The sequence below is a fragment of the Apis laboriosa genome, unplaced genomic scaffold, assembly GCF_014066325.1.
Source record: "Apis laboriosa isolate Shangri-la unplaced genomic scaffold, ASM1406632v1 scaffold56_cov145, whole genome shotgun sequence".
Lineage (NCBI taxonomy): Eukaryota > Metazoa > Arthropoda > Insecta > Hymenoptera > Apidae > Apis > Apis laboriosa.
The window spans coordinates 765,476-784,594 of NW_025223765.1; the positions used below are offsets into that span (position 1 = coordinate 765,476).

General features: G+C 21.5%; 2 protein-coding genes across 4 annotated transcripts; one reads left to right on the plus strand and one right to left on the minus strand.

Moving 5' to 3' along the window:
* The first annotated feature begins 177 nt into the window (after nt 1-177).
* Nucleotides 178-14,058, plus strand: LOC122717710 (ruvB-like 2). Of its 3 annotated transcripts, none has more exons than XM_043942041.1 (8): nt 178-235; nt 483-513; nt 903-1,016; nt 1,089-1,523; nt 1,616-2,048; nt 2,123-2,391; nt 2,467-2,572; nt 2,643-2,783. In XM_043942041.1, exons 2-8 carry the CDS (start codon nt 508-510, stop codon nt 2,666-2,668), a joined length of 1,389 nt encoding a protein of 462 aa, XP_043797976.1. In that variant the 5' UTR covers nt 178-235; nt 483-507; the 3' UTR covers nt 2,669-2,783. The 3 variants fall into 3 exon arrangements, with proteins under 3 accessions (XP_043797976.1, XP_043797977.1, XP_043797975.1); XM_043942042.1 differs by lacking the exon at nt 178-235 and adding an exon at nt 13,747-14,058 and having other exon boundaries at nt 377-513; nt 2,643-2,674; XM_043942040.1 differs by lacking the exon at nt 178-235 and having other exon boundaries at nt 377-513.
* LOC122717712 lies at nt 2,792-10,770 on the minus strand. Its single transcript, XM_043942044.1, has 3 exons — nt 10,458-10,770; nt 3,314-3,445; nt 2,792-3,207 (listed from the first exon to the last, which is right to left on the minus strand). The coding sequence occupies exons 1-3, from the start codon at nt 10,564-10,566 to the stop codon at nt 3,179-3,181; spliced, it is 270 nt and encodes an 89-aa protein (XP_043797979.1). The 5' UTR covers nt 10,567-10,770; the 3' UTR covers nt 2,792-3,178.
* Nucleotides 14,059-19,119: the final 5,061 nt, after the last annotated feature.

The window sequence follows — 19,119 nt, forward strand, 5'->3', positions numbered from 1 at the left end:
CATATTCATAATTTATATTTCTTTAATACTATTTATATAAACACAAATTTTAAATATAATAAAACAATTAATAATTTTGTGAAAAATAATATAATATAATTAGTGTAATAAAATTATAACATAATTGATTATATAAATTCTATAAGAGTTTTGATTTATATAATCACATTTATGATATTAATTAAAGTATAATTAAAATTTCTTATAATATCAAAATTATATTAAAAATATAAGTGTAATTAAACATTTTAAGAATTAATTTTAAAATTATAAATAATAAAAGTCTTATTTCTTTGCTATTTCTATTTGAATTTTTACCGCTTATTTTTCATACAATCGACAATTTCATATTTATTTTATTAGTTCATAACTTATTCTCTAGATGTCTCTATATTCTATCCAGTTATAAGTTTCCTTTCTAGTACATATTCATGAAGTTGTGAATTTTTAAAGTAGTTTAAAATATTTCAATTTGTTGATAGTGTAACACGTGGAAAACCAGTGAAAATGGCGGTAAATATTTATTATAAATTAATATTGTATTTATTATTTAATTTCATTTTAATATACTATATTTGATAAATAAATTCATATTAATATGCTTTATCTTATTTTTGTCGCATAACCTTTCTAAAATAAATTCATTTTTTATTTAAAAATCTTCCAATTAAAATTGTAAAGAACATTTTTATTTATCTTATTATTTATTTTAATATATTGTATTATATTTTAATATAAAATAATATTTAATATTCTTATATTTCATTTTGAATGAAATTTAAGATAAATAGGTTGGCATAGCAACTGTTGTTTGATCAGTATTTGCTTTTGTAATATTATTTATATTGTATATTATAAAATATTACTATAATGTATTAACATAATTATTTTTTTATTTTTAGGCTGTTGGAGCTGCAAAAGTTCAAGAAGTTCGTGAAATCACAAGGATAGAAAGAATTGGAGCTCATTCTCATATTAGAGGTTTAGGCTTAGATGATAGCTTGGAGCCTCGTCATGTAATATATTATATTTTATTAAGTATTATTATTTTAATATTTATTTTTATTAAATTATATATAATTGCTTAGGTATCTCAAGGAATGGTTGGTCAACTTATGGCTCGCAGAGCAGCAGGAGTTGTTCTTGAAATGATTAAAGATGGTAAAATAGCAGGTAGAGCTATATTATTGGCAGGTCAACCTGGTACTGGAAAAACTGCAATTGCTATGGGAATGGCACAAGCTTTAGGAATGGATACTCCATTTACTTCAATGGCAGGTTCTGAAATATATTCTTTAGAAATGAGTAAAACTGAAGCTCTGACTCAAGCTATTAGAAAATCTATTGGTGTTAGAATTAAAGAAGAAACAGAAATTATTGAAGGTGAAGTTGTTGAAATTCAAGTGGATAGACCTGCTACAGGTGTAGGTGCTAAAGTTGGTAAATTGACATTAAAAACAACAGAGATGGAAACAATTTACGATTTAGGAAATAAAATGATTGACAGTTTGATGAAAGAAAAAGTTAGTAAAAATAATTAACATTAATGTTAATGTTTTTTTATTTTTAATATTTTAATATTTTTTGGAATTTTTAAAATGATTTCTTATTTAAGGTACAAGCTGGAGATGTGATTACAATTGATAAAGCTACAGGAAAAATAAACAGATTGGGAAGATCATTTACTAGAGCTCGTGATTATGATGCAACTGGTTCTCAAACTCGTTTTGTACAATGTCCTGAGGGTGAATTACAAAAACGCAAGGAAGTTGTACATACAGTAACTTTACATGAAGTTGATGTTATAAACAGTAGAACCCATGGATTTTTGGCATTATTTTCTGGCGATACAGGAGAAATTAAATCAGAAGTACGAGAGCAAATAAATGCTAAAGTTGCCGAATGGCGTGAGGAAGGAAAAGCTGAAATCGTTCCAGGTGTTTTATTCATCGACGAAGTTCATATGCTTGATATTGAATGCTTCTCATTTCTCAATCGAGCACTCGAAAATGAAATGGCACCAGTCGTTATTATGGCAACAAATAGAGGTTCTTACATACAGTTTTATATACATATTACTTTTAAATAATATAAAATTAATTGATAAACTCTTCTCATATAGGTATTACTAGAATCAGAGGAACAAATTATAAAAGTCCACATGGTATTCCAATAGATTTGTTGGATCGTATGATTATTGTTCCAACAAGTCCTTATCAAGAAAAAGAATTGAAAGAAATTTTAAAAATAAGATGTGAAGAAGAAGATTGTGAAATGGCGGATGATGCTTTAACAGTTCTTACTAGAATCGCTCTGGAAACATCATTAAGATATGCGATTCAATTGATTACGACTGCTTCTCTTGTTAGTCGACGAAGAAAAAGTACAGAAGTGAGTATATTTATTTCTATGTGTATTTTTGTATTATTGTTAATAAAAATATTGTTAAATAATATATAATTTCAGGTCAATATTGATGATGTGAAGCGTGTTTATTCACTGTTTCTCGATGAAAATAGATCCACTCAGTTCCTAAAAGAATATCAAGATGATTTTATGTTTAATGAAATACGTAAGTAAAAAAAAATGGTAACATTATGCTCGATTATATAACGTTTTATATATATTTATTTTTATTTCAGCGGAAGAACCAATGGAAATATCGTAACGATAGGTAAATAAATAGAAATTTTGGATGTTCAATAAAAGTTTATAATTTTTTACTTATTATTTTCATAATATTCCTTGAAATATTAAATAGATATAGATAAATATAGTATACGTAAGCATATAATATTAAAAACGATGCATTATATTTTTATTAAATACAAAAACTTAACAAATTCTGTTTTTAGTTAATACAATTTGGCTTTTTAATATTTGATTTTTGTTTCACTTATTAAAATTAATATAAATTCATACTGAACAAAAATTATTAATATTAGTTATCGAGGTAAATTAATTTTTGGTCTGAAAACTTATTACTGCATAATGCAATTTTTAAAATCTGTTGTACACACACTCGCACGCGCACATATATAAAATAAATCCGAGATTTATTTGAAATTTTTGCACAATTGATGTAGATTATCATATAACAATAATGAATTTATATTGCTTCATTATTGACAAATTTTACGATTTATCATCGTAAAATCACATAATAATTTTCATGGATTTATGTTTTTTTATCTTGACTCTTCTTGACTGTAACAAATAATATTTATTGTTTTCTTTATTGGCCATATGTGTGCAAATATATATATAATTTTATATATATAATTATATATAATTTTTTTTATATTTAACTTACTTGTTATTAGTTTAACTCCATCTTCAGGTTTAGACGATGATTGTGCTTTTTTATTTTTTGATACAAATCCAAAATTATATTCCATTTTATAGACGGGAAGAGGAATCACTGTAGATGAAACTGGTATCATCACTGAAATAACATCAATAAAATATCACAATTTTTTTCGTTATTTCAAATTTTAGATGATTCATAATATAATTAAATATTCTTGGAATATGTATTCAAAAGAATTGAAATATCGTATAATAATATTGTTCAATTATCTAATAATATAAGGAAAATATCTCTTATAATATAAAATATAAAAGTGATAATATAAAAATACATCTAATAATATAAGGAAAATATCTCTTATAATATAAAATATAAAAGTGATAATATAAAAATACAAAAATAGAAAAAAATTATAAAATATATTATCCGCAATATATCATTAATAAAAATATTCTCTTATGAATTTAATTTTATAATAATTTATAATTAATTATTGATTTATTGAATATCTATCAAAATATATAGAATGATATTTTAATTATTCGTTTGAAAAATTAATATTAATCAAATGAAAATCAAATCGTCAAGATAATAATCTAATATCAAATCAATTATTTATTGTTTCATTTATTAAGATTTTTATATTGTGTCTACCTTAGTCTTGTTATTATAAAATCACAATTAAATTTTTATTATTGTAGTTCAATATAATAGCTTAGGAAATACGCTACTACGAAATTTTTTTTTACCAATTAAAACTAACGAAAAATAGAGGAAAGGAAAATCACAAGAGAAAACAACTTTGAAATTAAAGTAAACTTTCATTCAAATGATATTTAGAAGTAACGAATATTATATATGTATATAAATTGATATAATCAAGAAATCATTACAAATGGAATGTATTGAAATGTTTCAGATCGTACAATTATTTTCTTAATTTGTATAATATGCTCAATTATCTCAATTTAATATTTATGCAATTAATATTATAAACTTTTAAATTTTCCATGCGAACATAATCTGCATTATATTTTTGCATAAAATCACTATTAATTTCTTTGAATAAATCAATTTTGTTTAGTTCCATTATTTAAAAATTAACTATTCGTTCATTATATTAATCAATTTGCTACAAATTCAAAAACAATTATAACAGTGTATTATAGAATATAAATGAATACTTTCGAATCGCTGATTCGTATGACTGATTGTATTTTGTGTATTATTATACTTTTTTAATTCTTGTTTGTATTTTAACTTCCAATAACAATCAATAATAGTTTGAAAAGTTTTTCGCTATCGCTTTTCATAACATGAATATTTATTAGATGACAAATATTACGAGAGGATACATTGGTGCTTAATATCGTCTACGTAATAATTATTCAAAGAAAGAATCTATCAATTTCCATTAAAATTATAAAATGAAAAATTGTAAGTTGCGTACGAAAGAACATCGTGATGTGAAATCTCATATATATTAAGTTAGGTTATATATATAAAGGTTATCAATTATATTTTTAAAAACATCTAATTTCATTTACAAAAAAGATAATAATGTTAATTATGTTTATTATTTAATTTATAATTTATTAATTATTTTTTATGAAATTTTTAAAAAAATATTTGTCTTTTCATTAAAATACTATTTTAATATATTAAAATAACATAATCTGCATTTTCAAAGTTAATTCAATTCTATCTAGCATTTTAAAATATTTGAAAATTTTAAAGTTCTATTATTTTTCTTGTATTATTTTTTTTAAAAAATAAATCATTTAAAAAAGATCATTTCTAGATCTTTAGTAATCTGTTAAATAAAATTCATATGAATTTTTTGAAATAAAACATAATATTATAATATATTTTGATAAATCAAAAAAATGCTAGATAGTATATTTTAATTTAAAAAAGCAATATAATGGATAAAATCTTTAATTTATCGATTTATTTATCAAAATTACATATATTTCATTATAAATTGATGATAAATCAATTGAATGAAGATAATTTAATTTTAATATCTTTTAATAATATTTCTTTGATATTAAAATTGGGCTTATTTATATATGATCTAATGGATATCACTAAAGAAAATCTATGAAAATAAAAATGCATATTCATCAGCATAATATTCATAAATACTATTCGAACATTTATTCGAATAATTCGTTGCATGTTATTTGCTGTTCATAAAAATATATCGATAAACATAGCTTGTGAACTGCTTATAAACAATAATATAAATTCAGCCTAAAAATTGTTATATTCAATCCTAAGCAGTTAAAAGCTATTTCAATTTCTTAGTAGACTTTTAATTACATATTACTCATTGACTCGCAACTTTATATTAATAGTGATCGAACTCTTCGGTACTATTAAGAAGCCGATAACTCGATATCATTAATAATCTAATAAACTCGATATTACTAATGGCCCGATAACTAAATTTTCTTAACGATTTAATAACTCAATGGAACCTTTGCTTTCTGTCTCACTTAAATATTAATCTCTGACTAGATATTTCTATATCTATATATAGATATTATATATTCTATGTTTCAAAAAATAAAAAACAAATTCGATGTTATTTGCAATAAAGAATATATAAAAATTACATAAAACATAATTTGAAAAAAGATGAATGCATCTTAGTCGACTCTTCCAACAAGAATAAGAACTTCAATATAGTACGTATCGTTTAGTTATTGGCATATTAATATCTATCAGTCCTGCATAAAATGGTAGTATATGCTATTTTTAGTATATTTTTTATTATTTTATTATTTCTAATTTCTTAAAGACAAATTAAAATTTTAAATTTTAAATTATCATTGTTTTTGCATTTTTGTTTTTTTTATAAATAATAGTAATATCAAGCAAAGTGCTATCTGAACTGTCCAATTGAATTTTTTTTTAATGAATAGAAAATTTGTTTTTATTTTTTATTTCAATATATTTATTTTTTTGTATATGCAATTATTTTTTTAATTTTATTGTTTTTTATTGTTTTTTTGTTAATGAAAATTTTCATTATATTTAAATTATTCAATAAATGTATGTTTCTGCACAATTCGACTTTTAAACTTTGGATGTTTATAGTAGACATATATATATATATATATTCATTTTAAAAAGCTTGAAGTTATTATAATTAAATAATATTATTGTATTTCTTTAAATATTTTGAAAAATATCACACAATAATCTTTTCTTATTATTATTTTTTGAATTTGTATATTTATTTTGCAATAATCGTGAAATTATTATATCATTTATTTATAGAAATAAATGAATTTTTATATGAAATGATTTATTATTAAACGCAATTTACTAGCATATACAAAAATTAAATTAAGTGCATAATTTGAAAAAAATTTTTTCAAATTAAATTAAAATAATACTTTTTAAAATTAAATTGGTACTTAAAGAATCAAGAATCTACATTTCTTACATATTGTTACATATTATCTCCAAGATTGCCAGGATCAAATTTTGAAAATTCGTTCTATAGGAAAAATGGGAAAAAAAATAATATAGTACAATAATATACTCATTATGTTCTTCCATTTCTATTTAGTATAGCATAAGATATGACATTAATGCTATTTCTCTTATACTATATTCTTTAAAAAAATAATAATAATAATAATAAGAATAACAGAAGAAATTTTAATTCAATAATTATATTACTTTCTCTTAGAAAAGCAATTTCTAGAAATCCTTGTATATAATATCGTCAGTATATAGTATAATAGTATATAATATCGTCATTGAGTATCAATGTGGATGGAAAATATAGTGATGAACTTATTTAAATATGATTTAAAAATATATAATGAAATCGATTCGTCATTTATTAGTTTTATAGTGTCATCAAAGAAATGGTATATAATTGAATTAAATTTAAATAGGATATACTTTATTGCTTTATTACTCGCTTATTTCGTATATAAGAAATTAATGTTTTTTTTTCAATTATATATAATATTATCGTATATTATTGTACGATATATTATTTATTCATTTATCATATCATTATATATCATTTATTTATTTCTCAATCAGAGTTGTCAGAAAAAATTTCACTGGAAGAAACAGAAATAAGAAAATAAATAACTTTGCTTTATAATATTTATATTGTTACATATACAATAATATATAATAATATTATATGTATTAATTATAGTTAATTATTATATATATATTATTATAATATTATGTATCATTGCATATTTAACAATATATAAAAGATATTAATATATTGCAATACATTGAAGAGTTTGTTTATTGATTCTAAAAACCAAAATAAAATACAAAAATTGATTTTCAAAAATATCAATTGAAATTTATTTATTAATTATTACTTATTAGTTTCATAAGCAACTTAAATTTTAAATAAAACAAGACGAAAACTGTTCATTCTATCTTCCTTTGACTTCTAATGTAAATTTAAACTTGTTTATAATTTTATCAACTTAAATAATTAATTATTGAAGAAAGAAATCTTAACTATGTTTATAATCGATCTTCCAATCCTATGTATTAATATACATATATAGTATAAATACTATAAATATCTTATTTTCATTTAATTTTATAATTTATTCCCATTATTTCTTTTTCCTATTTTATGTCTTTCTGCTTTTATTTCTTTTTTATCTTTCATTAACTATCATTCATTATATTGTCAAAATAAAATCGACAAAAATTAAATTAGGTTAGAATTTCTGTGTTTACTTATATTTTTGTAATTGACGAATAAATATTATATTATATCATTAGATATTATTCATTACATTTATAACATATATAACAATATATATGTAGATCCATATTAATTAATTTGTCTCTCTCTTTCTCTCTCTCAAACTGCAACAAATCAAATCACAAGACACATGTTTATCCCCTCTAAGAATTGCATTGGGAATAAGATCTACTCCGATCCTGTAACCTTGCTATAATCGAAGCCCACGTTGTGTATCAAGTGACGTCATTGTTCCGTTATTCCCACCTGTCAAATGTCGCCTTAAGAAAATTCAGATTTCAAGACATCCTTTATTTGGCAAACCATGGCCATGAATCGCGACTTCTCAATTTTATTCTTCTCATCATCCTTCCAACTTCCATCCTTCGCACATGTAAACATTTTAGGATAAAAATTATAACTAATCAATGAATCAATCAATTTTCGACACGAGATTAATTAATACTATTTTAACTAATACTATTAAAAAAAAGTACAAGAATGTATCGATTGATATATACAAAAATATACAGTTTCGTTAAAAAAAAAAGATTACTTTAATATTATTTTAAATAAATTTTTTACCAATTATTATAATTCTTTGTCAATTCTTTGTGAATACTAAATAACTTTTGTTCGAAATGATTGTTTTTATTAATTTAATGAAATTATTTAAAAAATTATTAAAAATGAATTGTATTGCGACAATTATAATATAATCTATTGCTATAAGTGTAAAATGAAACGAAATAGGAATAAAATTCTTTTTTACTATTCATAACAACTTCTAACAGCAAAAGAATTTTTGATCAAATTTTTTAAGATGCTAGAAGTAATTTAAAAATTATTTTCATTGATTTTATAAATTTTTGTTTATTAATTTTATTTTTATTTTCAATAAATATTTTTTATTAAACAAAAGTAATGAAAAATTTTGAAGAAATTCACATTAAATTTGGAATAAATTTAATTAAACAAAATTGTCATTTTGTAAATATTTTTAATTTGTTCGTTTATAAGTCTAAAAATTTCCAATTTCTATAAAAATTTATAATAATACTATATTAAAATTTCAAATTAAAAAAATTGTTTGATATATAATTCCTATTCGAAAGCTCATTCATAAAATTTTATCGATAAAATACAACAAATATTCAAAAATTAATTTTACAGAAACTATTTTTTTTTTTTAAGAAAGATTCAAAAGATTAAACAAAAATTTTTTTTCATTCAAATTTTAATTTTTTTGTTCTATTCTAATACCATCATTTTTCCATTCAATGTTACCATCTATTTGCTCTGACTAACAAGGAAAAAAATTCTACACGAATTAGTCATCACGATAGATTACAAGTTACGCCTGTTTGTCAAGATTCGCATAAGCGTTTGTACATAAAGCGGAAAACGTGCGAAGAGAAAAAAAGGAGAAGAAAAAGGAGATTTATCGGTACGAAAAGGGAGGTCAAGGCGCATCTCAGTATCTATGTAGCGTAGCAACAATTAAGGTGAAAGCTTTTCTGTGGCCAGATGCTCGCGTGCGACCAAGACCTCGATCTCTGTCGAGATTGGAAAAAGAGAAACCGAAACTTTCGATTTTTTTTTTAAGAAGCGTCTTATTCGACTCGTTATCTCTCGCTTTCTGAGATTCATTCAGGCAAGGAGCACTTTCATGGAATGAAAGTCTCATTACGGAATCGATGAAATTCTTGACAAAAAGTTTTCAGTCAAACGAAATATGAAATTCATTAAAAAATATTATTGCAATTTTTAAAACGTAAAAATACAATAATAAAGCATGTAAGAAATATTAATGAATTAATGTGATATAAAAAAAAAAATAACTTAAAATTATTATTACTATATGTAATATATATGTAATATGTTATAAAAGATGTTATTAAAGTCGAAAAATATCTTTGAATCAATTCTAGAGAAGCTAAAAAAAATGTGAAAGTTAATATACGAAATATATAAAATATATTGATCAAGGCTTATTTATTAAATTATAAGCAATTTAAATTTACCTTAGATGGAGAGATAGAAATAAAATGAAATGTGATTAGGAAATTCTTTCACTAGAAAAACTAATTTCACAAAAATTATCTTTTTCACACTAAATTTAAAAGAGTGAAAACAGAAAACGAATACTAGTAGAAAAATTTATTATTATTAATTTTTAGAAAATTGTGAAATTTTTATTTTTTCGTTTCACCTTCAACATTCAAAACCGAACACTTTTTCACATCACAAAAAACTATCACACTTATACAACAATATAATACAATATAATATAATATTAGGATTTATTCCAAAGCGAATGTCAACCATAAACAACAATACAGGATACAATTGTTCGAATGTCAATTTCCAATTAGAAATACTAATACATTTGCTCACCTGGTTCGAACACATTGTCTTGATTCCTTTTATAGATCGTTGGTTTTGCGTACGAGATAGCAATGGTCACGAGGAGACAAGCCAGAAAAAAGATGAAAAGTCGCGACATGGTCCGCGGAAGGATGGATCGTGTTTCCGGTAAAGAGCGCGGCCCGATCGAAGAGAACAAAATCTCGTCACTTGTCTTGGCGATGTTTGGGCCGACACTACGCTGAGCAAAGACTAAAGAGGTGAAAACACTTGCCACGAGTGGGGAAAGCCGCGAATAAACAACAGAATTGCCGTTCTCTTACAACTCGATTGCTTTGGATTCCTATTGCACCAGAGTTCCGTGACTCGATTGAATGGAAATGCATATTTTCATTTTAAAATTGAGAGATTTGGTCCAAGAGGGCGCTGTACAATTTTGGCATTAAGGAATATCTATTGAGACTTGTGAAGATTTTGTTAATTGTGAATGAGATAGAATGAGATAGAAAAAAAGTGTTTGTGTATATTATTAATTATGATGCATATGTTAAATTCCTAGAGACATATGCGTATTATTTTTGCTATTAAAGATCATCTGAATATTATGTTTTTTTTATTATTATGTTATCGTTTTCACTGGAAAAATATTAGCAATTTGATTAAAATAATTTTATAATTATAAAATAAGAAAAATGAAAATTTTATTTTTCATATTTATTTATTATTTTATTTTTGAATATATAATTTTGAAATATATGAATATGTTTTTGCGAATAAATTTTAAAAAATTATTTGAGAAATAAAATATTTTCATATCATTTATTTATCAAATTATATATAATTAATATGACAATTAATATTTTTTAATTGTTTTAAATTATAATAGAAAATAAATAATATAAAATAATAAATATTTATTATATACAAAAAATACATTCACCTCATATGCATATAATAATCAAGAATATGTAAATCAAAAACAATTGTACTTAAACTTAGATAAAAAAAATTTTAGTAAATAGAAACGTTCCAAAAAATTATTTAATCACAAAAAGTATTTTTATATTTTCATAATTTTGTAATTAAATAACAAATACTTAAATACCAAATAAAATAAATTAAAATAATTCGTTCTTCAAATAATAATTATTTAAATAATATTAATTATAATAAAATATATTAATTATAATATAACTAATAAAGAATAAAATAAAAATTATATTTAAATGAGAATTTATTTCGCTAGCACTCAATTCTATACTGAATAATACTTAACATAATACTTAACTTACAATATAACACAAGGATGCGTAAAAAAAATATGTATCCAATTAGATAAGATGGATGGATTAGTGACAAACATTAGTAATGATTAATTCGAATCCTTGACGCACCTTTGCAATTCTTCCCTGATCTCCTTCCTTTTTTCTCTTTTACTCGTAATTCATTCTTTTTCTCTGGAAATAAACTATGACGAGCATTTTATGATATTTTTCCTCAAATATTAATAAGAAATATTATATAGGAAATTCTATGAGTCTTAATATTTAGATATGTAATTTTTTACCTCTTTCTCTCGGCTTGAAAAAAAGTACATTACGTTTTATAGCTGACATTTAGAAACAAATATGTGAGGTTATGAGGTTATGAAGTATATTGTAAATAAATATTGAAATAATCTAATATTAATGATATTTTATATAGATATTTTATATAGATAGTTCACGAAAGTGATTTATTTTTTAATGAAATGTCAATGAACAATTTTTTATTTTTAATAAAATTTTGTAAGTATGTGTAAATATATATATATGTTTATTAATTGTTATAAATAATATTATTAATTAAAATATTCTATATAGCACTTTTCTTATTTTTCAAGATATTTTGAAGTTTCATTAATCTTCACTTTTTAAATCAAATTAAAAAAATTGTTTCTTTCTTAAATTAGAAAGAATTTAATTTTTCAAAATTCAAAATGTTTGAAATATTAAATAAGATATTTTAATTAAAAAGAACAATATATATGTAATATTTCTGATTTTTTCTGATATAATATGTATTTCATATGTAAATTATTTTATATTTTTGTAATTTATCGAATTATATATTATTATCTCTTGTATTATTATCATTGATAAATAAAATAACTACGAATCGAATAATCATTATTTAGATAAATATACATGATTAAAAATAGCAGCATAAATCTCGTTTTTTATACGCATAATTAAACGATTTTCTAAAATCTTCTGTTGTAATTTTTTAATTTTTAACAGGAAAAGAATAAAAATTATTAACTTTCCAAATTTAGACATATATATTATATTATATTATTTTTTTCTATCAACAGAAATTTTTTTTGTATAGAAATTTTTTTATGAAATATTTAAAGAATTCTAAGTATTAATTAAATTAAAAGAAATCTGTGAAACAATTATTATACATTAATTACTGTATTGTTTTTGAAATTACAATATCATAGACTATAGAATTCTGTATTTTACGTACTATCAAGTTATACAAAATATTCTACTTCATTGTGTTCTAATTTATCGTATTTTTATTTATTATATTTATTTAACATATTCATATATTTTAATTTATCATCTATATAATAATTTATTATTTCATATATTTTCTATTTAATATTTATAATACTAAATATCAATGAAAAAAATTTATTAAAAAAAAAATTTATTAAAAATTATTAAAAATTATAAATGTATATAATGAATTTATTTGTAATTTTATTTATTGTTCAGTTAGATCAAATAATTTCTAACTAGAATATATATTATCAACGAAAATTTATAAAAAGTTATTAAAATATACATACTTTTATTGAGCATATTAATATAAATATAGTTTAATTTGAGTATAGCCAATAAACAAGTCTAAAAATCATTATATTTATATAATGAAAAACAAAAATCACTTCGTTCTTTATCATTCATAAAATTTTATGAAATTAAAATTAAAGTGAATCCAAAACTAAGAATATAGATTAATATTTTTTTTACAAAAATTATTAAATTAAATTTAAAAAAATGAAAGTATCTAAATCTCTATTAATATCTCTATTATTATAATTTTCTTCATATTAAACAACTTTTGTTAATAAAATTTTTTTATAAAAAAATCAAAAAACAAAGATATTCAAATAATAATTCTTATTGGATCACTTTTTATAATAATTATACATAAAATTAGAAAATTCGATATTCATGAAATTAATGAAAAAAAAAAACAAAGTTGATCGAGGAGTATTTTACACATTTAACACATATTTCTTCCTAACATTTTTTTTTCTATCTAGTTTGTGATCGCGTAATTGCATCTCGGTTGCGCAACGCGGATACCTGACCACATCGCATGAAAATACCAACTAGAAAAATCCGAAATTCCGCGGGAAAGAGCATTATCGAAGGAAACGAACGAGAAAGAAAACAAAAGAAAGATGGACATTGTAACGTTAATTACAATAGATTGGTTCGGTAGTCGAAACGCTCGTGACAGCAGTGCAGTGAACTATCGGAACAATGAGAACTGGGTTAAAAAGTGAAAGGATCCAGAGATTGGAGGTGGAACGGCCATGGCTTTTATTTGGATTGCTAGGCTATTCACTCTATTCATATGGCGGCGCCACTAGTGGTTGGTAATGTTTGGCCGTGAAAAATTTTAAATTTTAAAATTATAATAAAACATTAATTATCAAAGTTTCAATCGTTTAAATAATCTATTATTTAAATATAAAATATATAGAATAAATATATAGAATAAATTATATATAATATATATATATATATATAAAGTATTAAGATATTTGTAAATGATTTTTGAAGGAAAAGATTTTTTAATTTTAGATACAAAATATAAAAGTGATATGGAAAAATATCAATTGAGATAAACATAAAATAATAGCTCTAGCTCTATTTCTATCTAATATACTTATAATTTAATAATCTAATAATCTAAATCGATCTTTTAAAGATCAATCATAAATATGTAATATTTTATATAATAATATTTTTATTCTGAGATATTTTAATTAAATATATTTGAAATAAAAAGTATTGAAAATTATTAATAAAATAATTTTGTTATATAGTATAGTATAGTGATATAATAATACATGAAATTATTGATTGAAATAATAGGTTTTTAGAAATAAGTCCTTGACTTAATATTTTATAATCTAAACTTTGATTATTTTAATAATGATGATGCAATACATTACAAAATATAGATGGATGTATAAAAAATATTTTTTATAAACATTATATTTACAGTAAAATTTTTGTAAATATTATATAGAATAATTTATTCTATTATATAGAATAAAATAAGAATACTAATTTTTATATAGTAAAAAACAAAAAATTTGCTAAAAATAAAAATTATATAATAAATTTACGAAAATAAAATTAATACTGAAATTTATAACATCAATAAAAAACTTGTATAACATCTTAAAAATTTCTCGATTAAATTTATACTGTATAACTAAAATATTACTATGAGAAAAATCAATATTATAAATATAATATAAGTTAATATTAATATAGAAAATAAAGTTTGTTCTCTATTAATTATACATAGTTATAAGGAATTTTTTTTCTCTATTAGAATCAAATACATTCTGTATCTACTAACGCATAATAACAATCATTTATCATCAATATTTTTTTTAGCAATTTTTCATTCAAATTATTTGCCACACCCACTAAAGCTACTTCACAAGCACTTCATTTGAAAGTGAAAAGGAATTTATAACGAACAATACTAGTGCAAAACAATGCCATTAGGCGGTGATTCCATATTCTTTTTCATATAGAACTTTCCAGCAATTTATGGTATATACAGAGTTGAACTATTACTATGCTTTGATATTATTCTTATTAAAAACATTTAACAATCTTGAAAATTCATAACAATTTTAGACAATATTGAAACATTGAACATCTATATTAAATATACTTTCAGTAATAATCGATTATCATATTTTCTGTTCATTTAATTGTTGTGGAATTATATTCATTAATATTTAAAACAAGAACTCAGAATTTTTAATATACATATCTTTAAACATTTCAAATATAATAGAACACTCTAATTTATTTATAAGAAATATTTTTTTCTTTCATTTTCCATAATAATGCAAAGAAAATTGAAAAAGAAGTCAATAATTCTCAGAATACACTCTTCAGATATATTCTCGATTATATGATATTATATTTATTATATTCGTTAATCCAGTTTTATTTGAATTCAAGTAACTTATTAATCTGAATAAGATAAATAACAAATTTATATTGATAAAATTTAAATAAAATTTAGATAAATAAAATTCAAGTAATTTGATCTGAACAATCTTTAAGATTAAATTGAACAAGATAAAAAATTTAGACCGACAAATTGGCCAGAATTATTTGGTGTAGAATATGGAGAGTAAAAACATGTACAGTGACACATCCGGGTCTTGCTATGTATAATCTATTCGCTTCGTAGTGACAGGTTGTTCTTGTGTCGGTCGAAATACACGAGCCGAAATTATTCCTCCAGCCTTATAGAGGTAGTGCCAGCGGCGGATCAGAAGAGTGCGCGTGATAGGGACGTCAGGAACGAGCAGGCAAATGATCTGTGAAATCGTGACGTCATGCCCTTTTTTAAACAGCTCAAAATAGAAAAAATAATATACGACTTTTCGATCGAACTATTTCACAATTAATTTCATACATGATACATGAATTTTCGATTTTCATTTCAAACATTGATTTTCATTTTTACTATTTTATTTTGAATAATTTCTTTTAAAATTTGGCCAAGATTTCTTCCTTTAATAAATCAGACTTCTAATTTATTTTGTTAAATAGTGATGATTTAAAAATAATAATGAAGATTATAGTGAAGATTTAAAAATAAAAAAGAAAAATATTTACATAAAAATATTCTCTTAATCGTGTTAAATAGGATTAATTTGAAAAAGTTTGTTTTTAAGGATTTGTTTTTATACTATATAAAATAATATTTAAATATTTAATTGATTTTACAAATATATTATAAATATGAAATAAATAAATATATTTATTATATATTAATTATATATTGATAATTTTTATAAAATTTATCTTATATTAAATATATATTATAAATATGTATTTGTCTTTGATTTTCCACGAACATAATATAATATCTTATATATGTACATAAATATATCTCATAAGTATGTATAATAGCTTATAAAAATATTTAAACATTATTTTGCAGAAAAATTTATCTAACTTAAAAATTTTGTTTTTAAAAAAAATTTATATGTATAAATACATAATGCGTTATACATGGAGCAATTTTTTTATCCACGAAAAATTTTTCTGAGAGAGAAATTAATTCTCAATTAATTACTATCCAAAAGTTTGAAAACAGTAAGAAATTTTAAATAAAAACATCAAAAAATCAGATATTAAATTATATATTAAAAATATATAACTATTAGAAATAAAAAAAATCTCAAATGAGTAATAACTCAAAATCAAATTTTTGTTTCATCTATAAAAAAATAAAAAATCCTTAAATTATTGAAAAACAAAAACAAAAACTAAAACATTAAATATTTCTTAAATGGACTGTTTATCCTAGTAGTATAAGAACATTATATTAGCAACAACTTCTCAGAAAATGGAACGCGTTATATCAACAGAGAATATGGATCGTCGTTACACCAACCCTCAATGAAGAAAAAGGAGACATTACGATGGGTAGTGACAGAGTCACGTATAATATAATTCCAACAAACATGTATAGTATGGTTCCACAAATAAATGTTCCGTTTCGTTGGTTAGTCTTTATCTACATCCCTTGAATCTTCGCTTTTCTCTATTAAAGGGAAGCGAGGGGATCAAATGGGATCGAAGAGACGAATGATTCATTCGGTAACTACATTAACTTACGATGTGATGCACGTGTTATCCCTGAATGTGCACGTGGAAATCACTAGACCTTTCTTTTATATGAAAAAAAAAATATATTAAAATAAAATTCTAATTATAAATAATCAATTGATATGTATTACATCTCGTTTTTCCATTTCAAATAAGAACTTATTTATTTCTAATTATATCAAAATAAAATTATTTTTATTGTTTATTATTTATATAAAAAGACTTAATAAATTATAGTTATAGTATATAGTTGCAAAGAAAGAATAAGTTAAATTTCTAATATTATTGTCATATTTATGAATGATCATGTGATAGTCATATAATAACAGACAGGATGTATCTAAGTTTACTTTCTCTTTGTTACATGACTGTCAACTCTGAAAGTATAAAATTAAAAATTTTTAGAATTTAAATAAGAAAAAATAAAATTTAGTATAATAAGATTGTGATATTTATATTATTTAAAAAAAGTTAATAATATTATAATTATTATGGATAAAAAACAATAATTTTAAAATTAATATTAATTTTACATATTTTATTTTATTCTTTCATTTCATGCAATATCAGCTATCAATAAAGCAATCGATTGTAAAGAAGCTATAATAGCAATTTGAAATGAGATTTATTTTTATTTTTACAATTTTAAAAGCAATCGTATTTTATCGCGTTCTTTCAATATACGATACGCAAACTTGTAACAGGTTAATACGGAAGTGAAAACAACATAGATAAAAGTTCGATAACAGAATCGGTATTTTTATGCAAAATAATTCCAAAAGGATCGAATGCCATTTTCGAATATACAATTTATTCACGAAACAGTTCACTAAATAAAATCTTTACGATGGAAAAAATATCATAAAAATATCATATATAATAATATCCGCATAACCAGTTCAGAATCAGACGCTTTACTTATCAAAGAATTCACATATTTTAAGAATTGTTGGCTATTTTCTTGATTTTTCTCGCTTCTGAAAAACATTTTTTACAACAAGAATAACAATAAAGTTATAGTATATAAAAATGTCGATTTATTTATAAAATTACAAACAATTAAAGTTTACATTAAATGAAGCGAGATAGAGATAAAGTGAAATAGCTTTATTTATCTCACTTTATTTAAAGCATAACTTCAATTATAACTTAATAATAAAAAAAAATATTAAAGATTTAATAAATGAATTTGATATTTTTGTATTATATTTATTTTAGCTTAAAATCAAAACTACTAATATATTAATACATTCTTTGTCAAACTAAGATATAATTTGATCTGCCATATAAATTATCAATGTAATGTACTTAATAAATTTATTATGTTTGTTAAATAAAATATGTTCTATAATGGTTATAATACGAATAAAAATTATTATTGTAATAAAAAGCGTTTAATATAAAAAATGCAATACAAAACGAACATTTTTTTAAAATTTGTTTAATATTATAATAATATATTTAAATAAAATCATTCATTGATAATAATTTTATTATTATTATTATTATATTTCAATTATAATTTTATTATTATAATTTTAATTAATATTAATAAAGATTTGTATAATTGATAGTTTTTTTTATAATTTATAATTTATATTAATAAAGATATAAATTTAGAAATAAGGTTATTTTATAACCTGTGCAACTTCTATTTTAATTATTTTCTATTTTTTAGTTCAAATAATTAAAATTTCTATATCAAAAAATATATTATTATTAGAATTATTATTGTATCTGAAATATAATTA

Coding starts and splice junctions, on each gene's coding strand:
- LOC122717710 (XM_043942041.1), top strand. Junction 1,017..1,088: donor ATAGCTTGGAGCCTCGTCAT/GTAATATATTAT, acceptor ATAATTGCTTAG/GTATCTCAAGGAATGGTTGG. Junction 1,524..1,615: donor ACAGTTTGATGAAAGAAAAA/GTTAGTAAAAAT, acceptor TTCTTATTTAAG/GTACAAGCTGGAGATGTGAT.
- LOC122717712 (XM_043942044.1), bottom strand. CDS start 10,566: ATGTCGCGACTTTTCATCTTTTTTCTGGCTTGTCTCCTCGTGACCATT. Junction 3,446..10,457: donor AGACAATGTGTTCGAACCAG/GTGAGCAAATGT, acceptor ATGTTATTTCAG/TGATGATACCAGTTTCATCT. Junction 3,208..3,313: donor TGGAGTTAAACTAATAACAA/GTAAGTTAAATA, acceptor TATTTGTTACAG/TCAAGAAGAGTCAAGATAAA.